This window comes from Paramacrobiotus metropolitanus, unplaced genomic scaffold (assembly GCF_019649055.1).
Source record: "Paramacrobiotus metropolitanus isolate TYO unplaced genomic scaffold, Prichtersi_v1.0 Parri_scaffold0000064, whole genome shotgun sequence".
NCBI classification, from domain to species: Eukaryota; Metazoa; Tardigrada; class Eutardigrada; order Parachela; family Macrobiotidae; genus Paramacrobiotus; species Paramacrobiotus metropolitanus.
In genome coordinates, this window is record NW_026570284.1 from 426,609 (window position 1) to 447,119 (window position 20,511).

At 40.8% G+C, this 20,511-nt stretch overlaps 2 protein-coding genes across 2 annotated transcripts; one reads left to right on the forward strand and one right to left on the reverse strand.

Annotated features, from left to right (window-relative positions):
* Window positions 1–51: 51 nt before the first annotated feature.
* LOC129593821 (patatin-like phospholipase domain-containing protein 2) lies at window positions 52–5,478 on the reverse strand. Its single transcript, XM_055490294.1, has 8 exons — window positions 4,941–5,478; window positions 3,329–3,561; window positions 3,192–3,257; window positions 2,708–2,975; window positions 2,241–2,459; window positions 2,005–2,113; window positions 1,675–1,794; window positions 52–1,599 (listed from the first exon to the last, which is right to left on the reverse strand). The coding sequence occupies exons 1-8, from the start codon at window positions 5,113–5,115 to the stop codon at window positions 1,143–1,145; spliced, it is 1,647 nt and encodes a 548-aa protein (XP_055346269.1). The 5' UTR covers window positions 5,116–5,478; the 3' UTR covers window positions 52–1,142.
* Window positions 5,479–8,279: 2,801 nt separating this feature from the next.
* LOC129593818 (neuronal calcium sensor 1-like) lies at window positions 8,280–20,432 on the forward strand. Its single transcript, XM_055490289.1, has 7 exons — window positions 8,280–9,529; window positions 10,770–10,794; window positions 13,068–13,116; window positions 15,322–15,414; window positions 15,631–15,709; window positions 16,241–16,401; window positions 19,048–20,432. The coding sequence occupies exons 1-7, from the start codon at window positions 9,466–9,468 to the stop codon at window positions 19,144–19,146; spliced, it is 570 nt and encodes a 189-aa protein (XP_055346264.1). The 5' UTR covers window positions 8,280–9,465; the 3' UTR covers window positions 19,147–20,432.
* Window positions 20,433–20,511: the final 79 nt, after the last annotated feature.

The window sequence follows — 20,511 nt, forward strand, 5'->3', positions numbered from 1 at the left end:
CAATCGCCGCTACAGGGTTTCTGGTTATGCGCTTGTGCATTCCGCACTACGTGAGTCATGGTCCGGGTATTCTGTAGTTTCGCAGGGATGGAGACGATACTTACCAAACTGATATAAATCGTCCTTTGCGTTCCGAAGATCGGACGATGTTCTTCTTAATGAGTGCGATGTGTGCGGCATCGTTCCATAAAAAATTCAGTGACTCACTTTTCCAGATTCTCCGTTTCCGCGATGTGAATCCTCTGCAGCGCTAACTTGACATGATTCTGAATAACACAGTCTACACACAGTTCCATTCTCCAATACGTAATGGTCATTTTTCATTTCCGGTGTATGAACCGCTACGTCGAGTTTAACTCAATCGAGTTTAACTGTGCAATATAAAATTTATAGAATCTTTTTATTTGGACACTCAGAAAGTTTTAAGCACCCAGCATCATTAAAATAAATTTGTTTGAAACTGATAAAAGTTCAAAAATAAACTAGCAATGCAGTAACTGCAACATTAATTCGTAACGTACAATATCTGCACTATTTTTACACTTCCTGTTACTGATAATTAGGGCTACTCTGCATTCCACTAAATTAAAAATAAACTCGCGAGTTCCATTAAACTCACTTCGCATAAGTGATGTTATTTTTTAGCTAATAACGTTATGGAAATATGCTCATTATGCTGCACATTACTGTAACAAACTGATATTTATAAAATAAGTATGCCGTGTTAGGTGTGCTCGTATGACAAAACGTATTTTCATACGAATTCTTTATAACCAGTACCATGCCATAATTCCTGAAAACATCACAACAAAGTGGAACAGTGTACAGACATGATACACCACGGAATACTACTATGTACAAATAAAACTTTGAAAATTGCAAGCAAAAGCACTATACACAGGAATTACCAGGAAGTTTCGAAAGCAAACTAAATACACTCGACTGACTATCAACAAGAAACCACAGATATCGCCATATCGGTAACCCAAATTCTGACTAGATCAAAAAGCAGCGATAACACAGTCACGGGAATTTCCAATGAGAGAAAAATCAGATGATAATTTGGTTGTTGGCCGCCGCATGTCCTGCACAGCGCCAGGTTCTCAAGCCACTCATTACATCATCAACAGCTACAATACCGACTACATACTGCCCATCTGATCGTCGATCTCCATTACAACCACTCCAGTATGGTCAGCCAGTGCCAAATCCGCGCTCTTCGTCGCAATAACCAATGGCGGCTGCGGGGCTTGCAGCAGATGCTCAAAATACTCCACCATTTCATCGTCATGTTGCTGCAGAACGGCCACCACCTCCTCAAAAGTGTCACTGTCGTCCATCAAAAGTTTAATCTCCCCGGGATGCTTTTCGTGATGGACCACTTCCATGCTGGGCTTATAATCCACGGGTTTGTTTTTTGCAAACTCTAGAAAATCATCCGTGGATGGGTCGGCGGTTACCGTCTCCTCAATGGACATGGCGAATGCGAATGTGACACTGCGTGAGTGATGCAAGGTGGCGCCGCCGTGTACATAACAGTGATTCTTATCGGCGGAAATGGACATCTTTACCGATTCCAGATTGCATGCACATTTCAGCCTATTCGTCACATGAGCGAAATCAGCACATAACTGACAAAAACAGGCATTTCTTTTGCGCAGTGATATAACTTACCAGGAACCAGTCCGGTGATTACTGAGAAGTTTGTAAGCGATGCGCTGCGCTACGCCGGAGAACAGCTCAACATAGTATTCCAGCTCCATGGTGCGAGGGAATGGTGTTAACTCGACCAATCTAAAATAAATCAGATCAATAAGAAATGTTTTAGACAAACATCTGTTGGAAAAAATTGCAATTATGTCTGTGTTTTCAGATTATTTCATTTTATTTCATTTCTGTGCAAATAGTTTACCTAAAATGTGTACTGTCACTGGTAGGAAACTACAGATACTATGGAAAGAAGTTCTAACAATCAGTCAAAATAGTTCAAACTAATTTTCTCACCTGACGCAGGTTGTATACATGAACTCCAACGGGAGTACCCAAGGAATGGTCATGTATTGCACCGCACGGATTGCCGGGTGTTGCTTCGAAGCGCAAGCTTCCCGAAAAGCTGCAAATGCAGGTATGTATACAACTGTTGCAATGCAATAGAAATTTTGGTAACTACCAAGGAACCGTCGCTTAAAATGAATCAAATTAACTTGTACTAGATCACGAAAAAACTAACCCAAACGTACCGTCCGACACTAATACAGGTAAACCGGTTTCGTTGAAAGTCTGAACAACGGCATTAGGAGGCTCCACGTCTTGCGGTGGTGCTTCACTCTCTTGCGGGTGTACAGAAACAATAGAATTAATTTCCGGTCCATTCTTTTCGCTACCTCCAACAGGTTCCCTTTCGGGAATCACCGGTTGAGGGGTATCGCTGGGCTTCCGCAATGGAATGCCACAAAGTACTGCAATAAAATTTACTTCAAAATGCAAAGATTCAAATTCGAAATTCCGACTATGGCTATATTTCTGAATAATTGAACTCCTACACACTAAACCTACTACTCCATCAGAATTTAGTAATAAATACTTATACAGCTTTAGTGATAAAGAAAGCTGTAAGCCAATTAAACGAAAGAACTACGGCAAAAACAGAACAATTACGGGCGCACGAGTATTACTCTTTTCTCTAGTATGCAATGCTGAAACTTACAAACATTTTTGATATATCGCAAAGTATCCGCATATCCTTCCCGACAGATCTCACTCAAGGCCTCAGGATGAGGTGGGAATAAAGCTCGGGAAACTCGGTAAATATTCCGAGTATTGACACGAAGACTATGATTGGCGAAATTCATTTCCAGAAATGCGGCTGAGCTATCCGCCGGACAAATATCACTTTCGCCGGAAAACGGTGAAATTGTAACCGTAGCATCATCGAACGTTGGCAAATTATTGGTGATCCCACCATCCCAGTATCGCTGCGAAATTAAACTCGTAAAGAATCGGCGAAATAAGTAGGTAAAAGATACATATGTTCTCGCCACACGACAACTACCAAAGCGATACAATCAGTAAAAAAAATGCAAAGATTCAAAGTCCTTCCGAACCAAGCACCTCGAGCATTCCTGAGCTCTCTGCGACCAATTAGAAAATCTAACGAATGAAACTTATTCCTCCTGAACAATAATGCTTACCGCATCGTCATAATATGGAGGAATCATTCCAGAATAAAAAGGGACAAATGAAGAGCAAATCAGCACCTGCATAACATTAATGCTAAAGACAATCGCCCAATTAAGAAACCGATTTTTGGTATTCATTTGCCCCATACCTGGATCAGATCATCTTTGCTAGCAAATTCGGTCACCATGCGATTTTTCCTATCGTGACATCTGGTCAGCGATATTGATAAGCGTCCGGAACAGATCTTGTGGGCGTTTTCCGGCAGCACTTTCTGCAGGCCATTACGGATGATCTTGACCAAATTGAAGCGTGGACTTAGCGGTCCCACGGGGCTAGCACGTGCTGCTCGGGCGATATTGAGAACATCGGTCGTCGCTTGTCCTGAAAAGAACCCGACACATGAACTTCAACTGTCAAAATGCCAATATCAAAATATTCTATGGCCCATAACCATCGTGATCAGCAGGTGAACAACCCATTCTTTCCACATGCACCCTGCCACTCAGCAAAATTTTCACCTTGAAATTCGAATAGCTTGATGTATTCGTTTATTTACATGCGGTGAAAACTTGACAAAGCACAAAGATACTGCAAATCTCCAAAAATGTCTACAGTCTACAAATTCAACCAACAACGATGAAGAGAACTGACAGTAAACCGGTCGTTTTCTAATTTCTTTCCAAGTTTCCTGTGGCTATGGATGTCCTTCATAAAACATTCGAAGTAGATTATTAAGTACTTATCTGTCTAGGCTGTATAATGTATGCTTGCAAAATAGCTATCGTCTGTAATTAATACTTAGTGTGCAAATTAAGTATGCAAATTAGTGAACTTGTAAATATAAGTATTTAGTTTATCAGTAGTTTATTTGTCATTAAATTTCTTTAAACAATTGCTATCAGATTTTATGAAATTTTCCTTTTTAGTAATTTATTGCGCGCAACAGATGCATATTTTAACTTCAAAATTGAGCACAGTATAGATTTGATGAAGCAGACTGTAAAAGAGTTTGCAGACGATAACAATGCAATCATACCTGCAAACGCACTATGCCAATTTCTAATCGATAAGAAGTTAAGAAAATAAGGTGATGAACATTCAACAAATCCAGCTATCGCTCATGTCATAACAGCTACGAGTATTTCACTATTATGCATGATGCGTGGGAAATGGAATCGGAAAATTCCTCGACGGGACTGACGAGAGCAGCACTTCCCAAATAATTCCATAAACGCTGTCTATTTGCCGACAATCCGCTTGTTCATAAACCATAAATACAAATCTAACCGAGCGTGCTAAGCTATTATTTGCTAGTTTATATACAAAATTCACAGTGATCATGTTGCAGTGTGTTACATCACTGCAGGCAGAAAACCGAGAACATTTTTGATTTAAAAATTTGCAGTCTTGACTCTTGACTGTCAAACTAAAAACCTACAAACCGATACCAAATTTAATCATTCAAATTTTTATTAAGCAGTTTTATCTGCAGAACTAACGATGCAAAATAGCATGTCAAAACAAAATAATACGGCTCCTATCAGGATACTAGGATACTGTGCTATGAAATTTTTGAAAGGCAAGAACAGGGTTGCCAAACTGCTTGAGCAATGGATACGAAACACATTCCCCGATCGGCCCATCCCTCGCATTCTTAGTTAGCACGTTCTTTGTACAATACTTAAATTCCAAAAGATTATAGTTCAACTAAAAAATGTTCAGAGTCAAGACAGCTGTTTATTCAGCCTTCGCTGTTTTACCTAAGCAGACACCACAAAGGTAGCTGGCAGCAGCGATAGCTCCAGCCGAAGCTCCAGCGATCTTCTCCACTTCGAAATATTCCTCAAACTCCCGAAAACAGCTGGCAACACCCACATGGTAGATGCCCAAAAATCCACATCCAGAAAATGACAATGTCACCTTCTTCTTCTGCATCTTCCTATGGAAGTGATAACGCTTCAGAAGGAAAAACGCAGCAAAGCAAAGAACGGACGATGAATCCAGAAGAACTGCAGTGTCAATGAAGTTTAACTTTGACTGCAAACGTGATCTCAATTCAGAAACTGGTATTGTATTACTATATGTCAGTTCAACATGAAAATTCACAAATATTGAATAAAACAAGAAACATCGCACTGCGATTAATTAACAATACGGCAACTTACAAGTGTTTAACAGTTTAATACAACTGGAGCTTCAATGTTAATACAACTGGAGCTTCAAAATAATTTGAGACTAGCGAATTTCTCGGAATACAATAGATTAGTCAAGTTTTCAAAATCGAATTTGGAGGCGGGGACGTAGGCGCGCGAACCACTGCATGTGTTCAGGACGTACAATACGCATAGCTTACGATGACACGGTTTTCTGTTTGGCCGAATGAGTCAACGATTCGAAAGCTGGGCCTTCTGGATGAATTATTAAGGAGTTATAAGCGTGGTTTCCGGTCAGTATGACGAGCTTCTATAAACGTTTCCGACACATTTTATTAACACACCAGGATGATAATCCACACGAAGTGAAATTAGCACAGATGATCTCAGAAAAAAAGCAGATATCTACAAATAGAGCTGAAAACATGTCACGAACGAAGTCCAAAACCTGGAAATGTACCTTCTGCAATTAACGATCAAACCATAAGCAATCGAACGGACACTACGGTACTAAGTATATCTATATCTGTATGTTCTAATGTACATGTACATAATGACTACATATATTTGTACAGGCTGTACGAGTGCATATTATATAGAGTGCATATTACGAGTGCATATTCTATAATTATTATTATTATAATAATAATAATAATATATTATTATTATATTACTATTGTTTTGTTCCGAAAGGTTGTTATTCACATGCCGAAATATTTTCTGTATATTCTGTTATACAGCGTGTATCTACAGTTATGATAACTACGCACGTGCGCACGATGCGCACGATAAATTACTCTATCTGGCATAGTAAAAACACCTGATTTTAATAATTCAGTTCAAATATTTTTGAAGTATTTGGTTTTGGTTCTACGTTTGGTGGTTTTGGTTTAAAGTATTTGGTTTTGGGTTTGGTTTGGTGTTGGAAGATTACAATATTACTTTGTTGCGGCGTGATTTAACCTTTCAAATGCATTTACGCTTTTGCACGTGCAGAGTGGTAGTCCGAGTGCCGACAGCCGCAGAATTCAAGACTCCGAATTACTCCTTATAACAATATTATTAATGCGTTTTTTCCCCGATCCTGAAGAAATTATAACATTGTAAAAATTAAAAACTTTTAAATTTCAGATCATGCAGCTAATGGTAAAGGAGCACTAGCGCATAAAAAAAGCTGCTGAAGCGGAAGTGCAATTATACAACCGTAAATAATCTTTACTCGTAGTCCTATTACTGCAGCGTGAAATCGTGTCACGTTACATGCGGTTACAGTATCTGCAGATCCATGAATACTATAGCTAGCTAGCGGCTGCCAAAACTTACACCGGTGAGAGATTCCCAGAACTGATTCCACGTTAATTTATCACCAAGGTTGTTCGCTAACATAATTACACCAATACACAAGTAATGCAAGGTGTTATAGTTGGTAATTTAGGAAGTATGGAGCTGGAAGTAGGTGAAGCTCACGTGGATTTGTTGGCTCGATTAACACACAAATTGCGGAAACTTTCTTGTTACTTGTATAACTTTACTATAGTACTTATCTCGATTTAAATTAAGGCGTGTTGGCGTGCTTGCTTCCCTGGTATATTATAGTGCGAGAGTATGTATGAATGCCAATACCCGTTGTATAATTATGCGTTTGAATAAGTATCTGTAATGCAAAAAATTTTATTTTTACACATTTTTTTGCTGTTCATATTGAAAATCATATAGTTCAAAATTCAGAGACCTACTCCAGAGTTTTCAAAGCCTACTCGTATAATTTTGTATCTTATAGGGCGTTCATAGAGCTTCCTGTTATAGCTAATGAAATGATATTGTTACCTGGGGGTTTAATCATTATATATAATTATTATACATGTATGGTTAATTGATACAGCCAGGTTGACCTTTCTCTCCGCACCAGCAAATAATCAGCGTTGTCTAATAATAATTTCTTATGAGAATAATTCATTCTTCTCACTGGGAGCAGAGAATACAGCGTGACATTGAATTAATTATAGCACTTACGTACGTTACTAAAACGATGATTTTAGAAATTTTCGGGAGCCGCACTTAAAATATGAACGCTAAGTTAGCGAGTTTCCAAAATTTTACTTCTTGGCACATACATAATAATTTTACTTCTTGGCACATTGCATTCTACGAGTAGCAACTTTAAATATAAATAACCAATGATTTACGTTAGAGTTAAGAGTGTACAATACAATACACAGTACAATGCATGCCATTTGCACTTTTGCAGTAACCCAGAGGAAGCGGTACTCTATAATACTGTATAAATTATTGTAAGTAATTATACCAAACAATACGAAATTTACAGACTAGAATAGCTTGCTAAATAAGACGAAACGAAAAAGCGCCTCAACGTCTGCCCATCTCTGTGTAACGGAAGTGAGAAAATTATAATTAACTGTAAAAAGGTACTTTATTGTTTAGCCCTATCGACAGAAGATTACTACATCCAATACATTGTACGATGCAACAACACATTCATAAGAATAAGTCGTTTCCCTTAGGACACAGATGATGTATTCTTCAAGTTAAAAGAAATCGCTTCGGTTGCAGGAAGTCAACATGTTCTTTCGCCATTTTTCAGCATGACCGGAAGTATTCAATTTTTTTTGCTTTCATAAGAGCTGCATGCTGTTAAGGACCTGAAGCATATAGTGTAGTAACTAGTAAGTATTGTAGAAATGTTCGAAGCTTCGCTAAATCCTCGAAATTAACGTGAAGTACTAGACCGTTATCATTACGCTTGGGATAACAGTTATCCCGATGCTCGCGAAGGCCGCAGGCGGAAGCGCCACATACACGCTGGACGTGTACCGGCGCTTGCTGCTGTATCTCGTATAACGTACGGTGGCGCGCTTGCTCGCCGCTCACGGTGCTACTGCTCCGTGAGTGCGTGCAATTGATTCGCTCGGATGATTCTGCGTATGGCGTTCGTAGGCTCATTTGCATCGCGTCATAGTTCATAGGCAGTTTAGCAGCCCAGGAAGTTTTAGCCTGATCGATTGATTTTCCTTCCACCACCGCAAACCAGAGAAACGCGAAGACGTGTGTGTGTGACTGTGTGTACGTAGTGTAATACGGGCTGTAATAACGCAAGGGCCGCGTTGTATCCCGTTTGGCCGCATTTGATCCACCCCGCGAGATTTCGGTCCATGCCAGCAGCTGCCTGAGTATGTTGGACTGATCCATACCGCTGCATCAGGGAGATGGGGATTCGCATGCGACACAATCTGTTGTAACCAGAGAATAACCAGCGACAACCCAAGGAATCGGCACATTGGTGAATTGCTCAGCCCCACTCACGGCATTTTGCGCTTTACAACCTGTTCTGCGAAACTTCACTGCCCCGCGTTGACACTCGCGGAACAGAACGTCCCTTCGCCAGAATCTCTCCTGCATCCTCATCGGTCGGGAATTATTGGGGGTTCCAGTGCAGGGATCAACGCCGCACATTCCTGATTGCGGATTCGGATCGCCGTGCGATTTGTCTCCCTGCGCCCAGTCTGCAACGTGCATTGTGAAACGGTTTGACAGCATTTTATCCCCCAATGTTCCTGTATATTCTCAGCAATAATCAGCCAACCGACCGGATTGTTGTTTCTGTGCCGGGAAAATAGAGAGACAGAATTTTCCTTCATTTAATTTTATTCGCATCGTCATTGTTGCATAAAACGATTTGGCAGGCATGGCGGAAAACCTGTGTGGGGGGTAGGAAAATTTGACTTGCAATTGTGTGTGCGACAAGTCGTCGGACAGACTATCACGTGGATGTTTCACAGCATTTGGCCATTGTTGCTGTACACATCCTTATTCTGACTTTTGACGCATATCTGTTTATTGTGAATGCTCAATTAGACGTGCCGATTTACTGTCATAATTGATAATTCATGGTATCCGTGCACTGTGTAGTGCTTTCTATTTGAGAATCATTTTTCCGTGGCTCCAAAACGATGGCTGGCCGATCGACAGAATAATTATAATGGTGTACGTGGAATAAATCCGCGCGACACTCTCGGTGTGCCGTTTAATCTCCGGGAAATTACGTTTTGATTTTCTTCACGTGTCGGTGTGTGTCTGCGGATATACATTTATTATCTCCTTTACGTCGGATCTCATGGGGAAACGCAATAGCAAGCTCAAAACGGAAAGTATCCAGGAATTAGCCGAGAAGACGCACTGTAAGTGAAGCAACACATAATAGGCGTATTTGACAGAAAGAATGACAGGGGAGATTTGTTTAGAAGAAATTGTCCCCGTATTCTCTAATGTTACACAATACGGGAATAGACTTGATTGTGATGATTGCCGACATTTATGGATAGCGCGCGGGCAGGACGGGATGCAGTTGCTGCTGCTATATTATTGATGAGCGTTTTTCACCTGGTTAAATGTTGAACACCACGGGATCGACCGCGCGGGACGCGCTGCCGTTTTTTTACGATGAATGCCGATGAATCGTGTGATAGTCATAAATTGTGGTAACTCATTCATGGCGGTGCGTTTGTGGAGGATTAGTCAGGAGCAGCTTAGGTTTTTAATGATTTTCTCGACTGTAAACCAAACAGCATAAACCGTAAAAATAAATTATCAACAAAATTTGCTTTCGGCATTGGACCAGGTTGATTTCTGCAAGTAAACAAGCAATTCTGCAACAGTTTCGGGAACTCGGTGTGAAAATTTGTGAATTATTTAATTTTGATTTTCTTCGTCCGCATTTTCACCGGTTAAAATTATGTTCTTGTTCACTTGTAGATGATGTTAGTCTAGGCATAATTTGGCGTTTTTAATGAGTTGAAAAAATAGGTACGCCCCCGTTTTTGCAGGACCGATGTGGTTGTTTTTAGCATAAATCTGCAGGACCTGGAAATACATTTGCAGCTTGCAGATTCCCTGGGCGGCGCGTAATAAGGAGTCTGATAAAGACAAATTATTGCCAGAGAGAGTAATCGTGTTTCTCAGATTGTTGCGCTCACAGCACGTTGTAAACTTGTTTCGTATCCCTTCCCGGCATCGAATGGGAAAATATATTCCTGATATTATTAATGAAGTGCTCAGGCTTAATTCTCGCCTTGAAAACATACAAGGCGATGATGTCATTAATCACGGCAAATTTTCTGCATGTCGTCTTGATCTTTATGCCCCAGTAAGAAGTGGTGAAACTTTAACGTCGCCTCTTGGCATTTTGGGCTATTGATGGTTTTATCACGAACTCTGCGCCGCGGAATAAGCGTCGTGCTGTTCTTCGGAGTTTAGCCAGAGAGTGTTTCACTTAAAGCAGCCGCAATTGCATTCCTCTTGTGCAATGGAGAAAAAACATGTTCGCATCTTAGCGGGGAAAAAAGTGCTGTTAATATGTTCTCTTTGGCTCGTGTCTTCTTATGTATGCTGGCACTAACGGAATGTGTGTATATATTGCAGTTACGGAAAAGGAGCTACGGCAATGGTAAGTGACACGGAGGTGCCGGATGTATTCCTCATTTTTTTGACCCCGGACTACAGCAGCAAAATAGTTAATAGAGAATGCGGAAAAATGCCAAGTAAATGAAGTAATGCCTGCAATCCGATCGATGTCATTTAATCGGTTGTTCGGACTGTAAGATGGATGACATTCGCGTTGCGGTGTATATACGCGCATATTCTATGCGGCGGGATAGGAGTGGCACTGGCACCCACTGCAGTGCTCTGATCAATTTTATCAGCGGTTCATCTACAAGGGAAAAAATTCCGGATGCTGTTAAATGTCGCGATTTTGCTAGCCAATTGGACGACAACTTCAGGAAATGATTTATTTGGTTTTGCTTGAGAGAGACGTATTATAAACGAATGTTTTCATTTAGCCGGTTGATTTTGTCCTTTTTGATTTTAATTCTGCGATACTGAAATGTGTCTTGTAAAGATTTAGGTGAAACTTAAAACAGAAGTTTTATTTGAACTTTGTAATCGTTATATAGCAGCGGTCATTTTTTTAATATATGAATTAAATCATAGCTATATATTTTTGAATTGCTTAATTTTTCGATATCCTTTTTCAGATTGTTTGCAAAGTACCATTGTCATCTTTGGTTAATAGTGGATAAATAACGGTTGTAACTTGCGTAACAACATTCGATTTGATGTGCGTAATTGGACATTTTATAAGACTAATTTACCAAGCTAGAAAAGTTGAAAAAGATTTTCTGGTTTCCGTGGATCTTCCGTTACGTTGAGTCTGAAGTGTCAAATTTATACAAGTACGCACACACATACAGTAGCCGCACAAGTTATGTAATGTAATAACAGCCGGTTGTTAACGCTCTTTGAGATGCACAATCTCTCGCCTGGTAAGAGGTGACGGTTTGTTAATAAAAGTGCAGGTTCAACCGGAAGAAATTAGTATCATTATTGGTACGAAATCCTGTGCGTGGTATGGTGTCAGTGGGTGTTTTTGTGCTAGTTGTAAATGTGATGTGTCTGTCCGTGATTGAATCGGATTGCAACGTGAGCAGCATGCTTGTACAGCCGGGGTTGCCGGTTCCTGCGCCCGGCGAACGCGCGCACTTGCATATACGGTTTCTTCCCAGAGACGGGCGCAGGGCGACGGATAGCGAGGCATGCTCGTGGATAGCGCAGTACTCTAATCCTGTCGAGCGTGCTAGACAACTCAAAGCGCCGATAGCGGATTGTATGGCAGCCGCAGCGTGTACGGAAGCGTTCCGTTAGGAATTTCGGGTGTTAATTTAGCTGCACATACCGTAGTCATAATGTCAATTCATTTTTGAATGCTTGGCATCCAGCTTCCAGTCAAGGTCTCGAGAAAGTGTATTAATAGACAAAAGTCCGATCTCTCAACGCGCACTGGCGATTCGGACACGACGTCATTAGAATTTAAAACAGCTCGAAAATGTGTTGGAAAATTGTGACTAATATAATCAGCGGTGTTTGATCAGGTTACCAACCTTAACCGCCTGCTGACATGAAACGATAAAATATTTTTTTGATCATATTTATGGTGGGATAAATTGTATCATGCTGCAAAATCATAGTTATCAGTAAAACAATTATTTGAAAATTAATCATGGGTCACAGTACGCATTAAGAATTCGTTATTTTTTCTCTTAAAATTTAAAACCATTGAAGTAAGCCGCACGTAGAAAAACTTTTTTTTGAAACTTCGTCATTAAGGCAGTTCTCCAGCTTTTTCCTCTTTTGAACTGATTTTATTCACACCGCACGCTTGTAAAATGAGTAATACTGCACCCAGTGCCACACCGCTGCGGTTTGACTCTGGGGTGTAATGAAAATTTAAAATCGTGGGGGTGATTAAGTGCCACCGGAAGTCAGGAACCGAGTGAATTTGAACAAATATACAACAAAAGGACTGCCACACCCGTGTGCCCACAGCACCTGAATTCGGTGGCTTAATTAAATATTTCCCGATCAATGCTGCCCAATCAACCAGTTTTGAATGCCGTGTTAATGACCCTCACCATTTTAAATGACGTTGGATGTGCTGAATATTTCATTGGAAATTCTTATCTTATTGAACGTTTACATATTCTTCGATACGTTTGGCCGTACTTAATCCATAAGTGAATTTTTTTATGCTGCTTGTAGTTTGATCGTTTTGAAGTTTCGTGGTACCTAGAAATTTTTTCTTCACTCACTATAAAATATGGTTTATTACGATTTGGTTATTACAGAATGCGATCGTTGTATAATGAAATTGCCTTTTTTCAGGCACAAATGCTTCATAAAGGATTGTCCAGAAGGAGCGTTATCGAAAGAGGTGAGCGAAAAATTGTGAAAGCTTTTCCATGCACCCCTCATAAAATGATGTTCCTGCAATCGTTTCTTTAAAATGTGTGGTAGTAAGTATGTAGCTAATGTTATCTTTTTTAATAAATTGCTGGAGAAGTTGTAATATTTTTTAATAACCGGCAAGTTGTAAAAATTGATAGTTGATAACCTTTATTTTCTGTCTTCAAGAATTTATGGACATTATGGACATTCGTTGTTTTCTGCAGCTTTAAAATGGGTGTTTTGCATCCTGGTATACCATTTGTGTGTTTCGAATCTTTGCCAAACAGTTGAAGTATTTGATTATTTTAGAGATTTTAGTAGTTTTTCGGTATCGGGAAAAGAATTTCCTTTTCTTATACGGTATCGATTATGCAGCGGAGCGATGAGTGACTTTCGTGCAGATTTAACTGTTTACCAGAAAACATCAAGTCGACCATGTCCTGTGTGCATGCACAGCCATGACGATTGGGTGTGCGTAGTGTGCGTATGTGCGTAGATACGGCGCTGCAGCAGTTTTTCCAGCTGTATTCTTTCGCATCAGTCCCTCTTCTTTGGGATATCAAATATTGATTTTAATTGACATTTAGAATTGCTAGTCTATTTCTCTGCTAAGCAATTTCTCCAGCGGCGACATTGAAAAATTTGTTCTCATACTTGTGTCACGCCGATTTTCGAGCTATTGAATAGTTATTGCAGTACGCCGGTCTGCATTTGAGGAGAATAGTGGTTGGGAGCGGGGCCCGCTCACACGAGCCCGATTGGGCCCGGGAAACCTATTAGGACTTAAGGCGCCGATCGATGCGGAATCCCTCAATCATTATGTAACAGTTTTGTACCGATGGTTAGACCCGAATCTTCCCATGTGAGAAGGGATAAAATATTTTATATGTCAGAACAGATAATAGTTATCGTCCTGATGATGCCTCGGATTATGATAATCATTTTTAAAAATTGAAAAGAAGTATTTGAAAAAACTCCAATTTGAAAATTTGAAAGACAGTTTTGGATACGCGTGGTTGTGGAAAAAATGCTGTATAGTATAATTTATTGGGCGTGTCGATTTAATTTGGCCATATATACAGATTAGGTATCTGAATGTAATACGTACAGGAGTCTAGATGAAGAATAACAGAGCGCAGAAGTATGGAACTAAATATAGAATTTGAAAATTAAACTGGGATGAAAAACTACCGCTAGGAAAACAGAGGAGGGGAAAATTTGGAAATGTAAATACTCGTATTACCACCGGCACATGTGCGGTTAAGTAGAGCAATATTTCCAGTTGAATCGATGCATTTTTGATAGCGTAGTACCATGCTGTTGACGTCAATGTTCTGGCATTAACTCGGGTCTAACGAAATTTGATGAGGGGTGGGTTAGAAGAGTCTGGGATGCGACTGCAGGCTCGCGCAAGTGCGAGCTAGCGTAAATTATACTAGTAGCGTAAATCCCGGAGATAAAAATGATTTGATTTGATTAAGCAAACGTGTTTCTGCTTGTCAAATGTTATAAATGCCTTGAAGGATCAGCTGTATCTATGCAGCTAAATACATAGGCCGGGTTTTTTCTCCCTTCTAAATACAGTACGAGTGCATATGTATAACGGGAATCAATGCGGATTCTGTCCGGTGATGCTTGTCGTAGGCGAAAAAAACTACACACGAACATCAGCTTTAAGAACATGTTTTGTCTCCATTTCGTCACGCACAACATGATTGATGGATGGTTACGATCGTGAGTTGTTGGGTAGTAAAATTAGCCAATCCTTGGTTGCACTCCCTATTTCCTGGTGGCTTAAAAGGGGAAAATTAGGTTTAATGCATTCATGAAGCCATCAACCGAAGGAACAAAAACGCCAACTGTAAACGAAGTACATTATGCAGAAACGACTTGGCATTGTTCATTATTGTATTCTACCAATTTGTCTACTGTCGCTGGAGGAGAAAATCAAATAGTCGCCAGACATTCGCATTGTATTGTCGCGTAATAAAGACGGCTGTGGGTTCTAACTTGAATCCATTAAACTTATGTCGGGTCATTGGCACAGAGTTTTGTAAATTTATTCACTGTTTTTATGAAATTTAACAAGTAAAATACAAATAGCGTATATGATTAATTTGCCTGTGTGATTTATAAATGATAGTTATCAGATCCTGTTTTGACGTATTTTTTAACGTATTATGTGTTCCAGGCATTTCTAAGGATTTACGGCGAGTTTTTCCCGAACGGTGGAGATCCAACGAAATTCGGGAATTTCCTTTTTAAAGTTTTTGACCAGAATAAGGTTGGTGGTTGCGCATGTACCAGTGTGGTATTTTTAGCAGTTTTTGCACTCACTCTCGACCTTTCCTATATGATCGAGAGAAGGAAAATATTTTTGAATCTCTTGTCTTTATCCTGCCGTGGATAAGTTCTTTTAAAAATTGCAGAATTATTCGCATTCAGCACTCGTTCTGAATGTATGGTTAAATTATTCCGTAATAATGTGGATTTTTCGTAGGATGGCCTGATCCAGTTCCACGAGTTCATCCAAGCCCTTTCCATTACCTCCAGAGGGAATCTGGATGAGAAACTTAATTGTAAGTTGGTCGTTGGGGAGTCGTGAGAGTGCAAAGCGAAAAGCGAGCAGCAGTGTTTTACACTGGGAGTAATTATCGCTTTTGCGCTATTTATGGAACCGGATGTTATTTTTACTGCCGTGTGTGTCTCGTTCAGGGTTAATGCTTTCCCGAAACGCATCATATATGAATAATAGTATTATTGTTAAGAAAAAACCAAGAATGTAACTTGATACGGATTTTTTTATTCATTGTGAAAATGTGTTGATTAATGGAGGAAAAAAGTGACGATTGTACTAGACCACAGGAGACCACTAAAAGAACCGTTAATTTCCCATTAATTACTGTTCCGTTCCACGGTTGATTGTCGGTTGGCTACAATAAAACTGGTGACTCATTGCGAGGGAAAATGTTAAATAGCGTGAAGCGGTTGAAAAAGCATTCGAGCTTGTTCCCGTTCGTTGATTATTTTTTTCGCTTGAATCGGCATACGTCTGAAGTGTACGTTAGCGTGAGAAGAGGAGATGACTGTGTGTGTATGTGTATTTGCAGGGGCCTTTCGATTATACGATATTGATGATGATGGTTACATAACGCGGGATGAGATGCTGCACATTATAGCGGCAATCTACGGGATGGTGGGCAAGACCGAGGATTCCGAAGGGCGCAGTCCGGAGCGGCGGGTCGATCGAATATTTCAGATTATGGATAAGGTTAGTGTTGCAGCGACGCTCCGTTAAGGTTGTCAGCATTTTGCCGTGGCATTAATAGTGCAACGATATTGAGCTTTTAATGTAAGTGATTTTGTTCGATTATCTATTTTTAATAATTTGTAAGGACTCTTCGCGCGTTCGCATCTTATTGAACGCGTTTATAAAAGGCGGGTATTAGATCGACATAAGAACTGGGATCAGTTACAGGTGCCAAAAAAAGATTAACAGCTTCGATAAGAATAGACACTAAGGTTCTGAACTGCCCCATTAAATACGCTGAAGTTTTAAATTCATGTATTAATGGAGGAAATATTGCCTTTATTTTCTGAATTAGCTTTTTTCGGTTTTATGTGGTATTGTTCATAAAGCTGCGTAGAGGTGACGCTTTTACATTGGGAGTTTTCAGGGATTAATTTTCAATGGGGTGAATCGTTTTTTCCGGTTTTTGGAATCGGTTATCTTTAAGCCATATCTGAAGCGCATCTGTTAGACAGAGTGTCATTAAAGTGCAGCTTGTGGATAAGACGGATAAGTGGAATTGGCAGAAATTGAAGTTCTGTTGTCTTAGCCCGATCGATGACAATTTCTCTGTGGATATAAGGGCAACAGTGCATAAGAAAGGCGCGCGCGCGCGGGGGAGAGAAGGTTCTTTTTGCGTTAATATGTGTGTTCACTCTGTCGCCGTTCTCTGGCGCTGGCGCGCTCGTTCCCTCCAAACTACTGCATATAATCGGCATACAACTGGGCTCCCGCGACCGCGTTTGCATACCCGCTCTGGCACCGGAAGTGCCTGGTCGGTATTGTCTTTCTGGAGCGGATTAGGGAATAGTACCGGGAAAGCAATCACGAGTTGATGATCGATATGATTGGGATTTGTGGTTGCTTAATGATTTGCTGTGCGCTCGGTGCTGAGGAAGCCACGTGATACCCATTAACGAAGCTGTGTTCGACTGAAATAACGGAAGAGTGACCTAGGAATTTCTCGAATGGGTTTTTTTTTTGTTTCCGAGGTGCTTTTCATTAAAATTTCTTTTGGTTTTCCAAAAGTTTTTTCTTTTGAAAATTTTTTTTAAATTTTAGTGTTTTCAGATCATACCGCAAAAGATTATGAGTTTACTCAGCTTTACTGAAAAGTATAAAGTAAGGTTCGTAGGTTGTTACAGTTTTTTTCTTTTTCGAAACTTCGAATCTCATGAGAAGTTTCGACGTAGTGATGTGAAGGATCCCGGTTGAAGTGCTGTAAGGATTTTTAGATTAGATTATTTTTAGTAATGCTTGTCCACATTATAAACCCGTTTGTTCCGCTTAATTTGTGAGGATTATGATGTAGCTGCATGTGTGTTTTCTCCCTGGAATCACACCAGCTCCTCTAGCAGTGTGCAACCACGCCGGCTGTTGGCCTTGATGAGTACTATGCGCAGGAAGTGGAAAGCAGTGCGTTGGTGGAGAGACATTTTAATCAGAAATATCAGCAGTGTCCCGCGTGCTGCTACTGCTATACTGCACAACATGGTAGACACCGAGTGGTAGAAAGTAGAAACGTTATGCAATCAGTGTGGGGTGCCCGCGCGCGCACTCGGGATTGGATGACAGTATGTTTCTCGGGTTGCCAAGTTAGCTGCGAGACATGCTGGAAACGGAATATGCGCGCCGGCGCTCTCGCTCTCTCTGTCCCGGGAAAAACGCGGTCTGGAGGAAAATACGCGTAAGCAGTTGAAAGCCTAAAAATAGCCCGGTGCACATTCTAACCGAATTGCCAGTGAGATGCCCTGCTGAGAGAGTACATTTGCAATGCCGAGTGTCGCGCGGGTGTACGTGTGTGTGTGTGTGTGTGGTGCATACTTGGGAAAACAGAGTACAATCGATGGGCCTGTGTGGCTTCCCTGTTGTGCGCGGCGATTAGGTTAAGTGGAGTCCGAGCACGCGCGCGCACCGGCAGGGAAAAGGCGCCTTGGTGTGGCGAATGCCCCGGCGTGTATATGCTAACTGCTAGGCAGACAAATTACCCGTAATTCTCTATGCGCAGCTGGGTCTCTCCGCTGGGATTGCCCCGGCTTGATTTTTCGATTGCGGCTCTTGTTTTTCGCGCCTCACTCGTTAGCAGTGCCGGGCCCGAACCCGGCTTTTGTACGGTATGGGATGGGCACGTGGGAGAGAATGGTCGGGGCCGAATGGCGGCATAATCCATATTTAAAGCTGGCCGGAGACATTATGATGATCGCTGCGCCGATGAGCGGGCATTTGGCGTCCGCTGAGAATGGTCGAGAGATGATTAATACCGTAAACCCAGGGCGCTGCGTACAGCGATCGATGGGTGTTAATAATGTTGTGAGCGATAGGGTTTTTGAAAGGTTTATCATTGTTCTAATGACGTAAAATCGTTCGAGTGCAGCTCGTAATTATATACAGTGCAAATAACAGTGTTCCTATTTTTACCGGTTGTCACTTTGTCGCAATAAATTTACATGACGGAGTAGTTATCGGTATGCGATAGCACAAGTACACCGACCCTTATTGTGTCCACCGAATTGATATGTTTTTATCGTAAAGGTCACCGCAGGTTATGCGCATAGAATGTGCCAAGTATATACTTCGAATAAATCCATATAATTATGCAAACTAAAAAATGTATTTCTTTTTCCATAGAATCACGATGATAAATTAAGTATGGAAGAGTTTCGAGAAGGAACGAAATCGGATCCCGCCATATTATCAGCCTTATCCTTTTACGATGGCATTGTTTGACCGGTTTTTGGGGTTGATGATGTGCCGTGCGGATACAACGCCGCCATGTTCCCGCACACAGTCCTCACTATCCCAAAAATGATTTGCCGCTGTCCAGACAGAGTGAAGTAGAAAGAGAAAGACAGAGACCGAAAAATGATGATTTTTTCCTAATGTGCTACGTCGACAACCACTCCCGAGTCCCAAACTGCCATTTCTCCGCGCTGCTTTTTTGATTGTCTTTGTAATCCCTGAGAAAAATTTCCCCTCGGTCCAAATACTGGGCACGTCATGCCACGGGATATGATGATGATTAAAAATTTGGGGTTTTTTTTCGTCTTCGACTGATGGACGGAAGCCAGAGATTTCCTCCAGTTAATCGATGACGGAACTCTCGCACGGGAAATGAATAACCGATACTGTTGCATGCATTGCGCAGTATTTTGCAATGTGATTGGGACGCTGCTGGGTGTTTTGCGACCGTTGGTACTACCCCGCCAGTGCAAGTCTGGTCCTTGTGATTTGTAGCCAATAGTTATTAATTTTTGTTTTTCTCGGAACAGAATAACCCGTAACCCAGAAAAATACCGGGGAAGATTTTGTTTTTGGGGGGAAAATGAATCCCGTTAATTTTGCTGTTTTGATTTCGCTGGGTGCTGGTTTTGTGTTTTTCCCGGGTGGGCGATCGGGGATGGGATAGTAGTTCTGCCTATAGATTTTACCGCTTTATTAAATCTTTCTCACACCCGTTTTGTTCCCTCTTCGATTTGTTTTTTCTCTCTCTCTCTGAAAAAATCGTGCTCGTATTTTCGTTTCAGTTTTTGGAAGAAATCCCTTGTTTCCTGATTTTGTTTTACTCTCCTTTTTTGAATCTGTTTTGAATAACGTGGAGTCTCTCTGTGTATGTTTGGAATCTGGAAAGCCAGTCTTGCTAATAGCGAAGCAGAGAATGGAGCCTTTCGTGAGTGGGGACGCGGGTGTTTCCAAAGAGAAGATGGAAGGGGGCGAAATTGAGTTGCATGTGAAATGTTTCTGTTTTGAGTGCGGATAATGAGTGTTCCTTCTTTTTTTTTACCTCAGTGCTTTCTCAAATGAATAATTATTAACGGGGGAAAAATAACTGTATGTTTATGGACCATTTCTTTCTCCTTATAGGCAGGAAGATGTGGCCCAATTTATCGAATCTCTCTTTCGATGTAATATTTTTGGTTTCGCTGATAATTATTTGACTTTGGCTTCTGTGTTCTCCTCTTAAACTGCAATTACTGTAGTATCGATAAGTGAGATTAAGAAAAGATATAACTGGATCGTTCTGCGTATTTCCGTTTAGACACAACGCTGCGGTATGGAAAAATTGTAAATCGTTTTCGTTTCCGTATGCTGTAG

What these genes read in the sequence shown, in the direction of transcription:
- LOC129593821 (XM_055490294.1), bottom strand. Translation starts at nt 5,115, where the DNA reads ATGCAGAAGAAGAAGGTGACATTGTCATTTTCTGGATGTGGATTTTTG. An exon ending in CTCCATATTATGACGATGCG is followed by an intron (nt 2,976 to 3,191) that starts GTAAGCATTATT and finishes TTAATTTCGCAG; the next exon opens with CGATACTGGGATGGTGGGAT. An exon ending in ACCTGTATTAGTGTCGGACG is followed by an intron (nt 2,114 to 2,240) that starts GTACGTTTGGGT and finishes CTGCATTTGCAG; the next exon opens with CTTTTCGGGAAGCTTGCGCT.
- LOC129593818 (XM_055490289.1), top strand. Translation starts at nt 9,466, where the DNA reads ATGGGGAAACGCAATAGCAAGCTCAAAACGGAAAGTATCCAGGAATTA. An exon ending in ATTAGCCGAGAAGACGCACT is followed by an intron (nt 9,530 to 10,769) that starts GTAAGTGAAGCA and finishes TATATATTGCAG; the next exon opens with TTACGGAAAAGGAGCTACGG. An exon ending in AAGTTTTTGACCAGAATAAG is followed by an intron (nt 15,415 to 15,630) that starts GTTGGTGGTTGC and finishes GATTTTTCGTAG; the next exon opens with GATGGCCTGATCCAGTTCCA.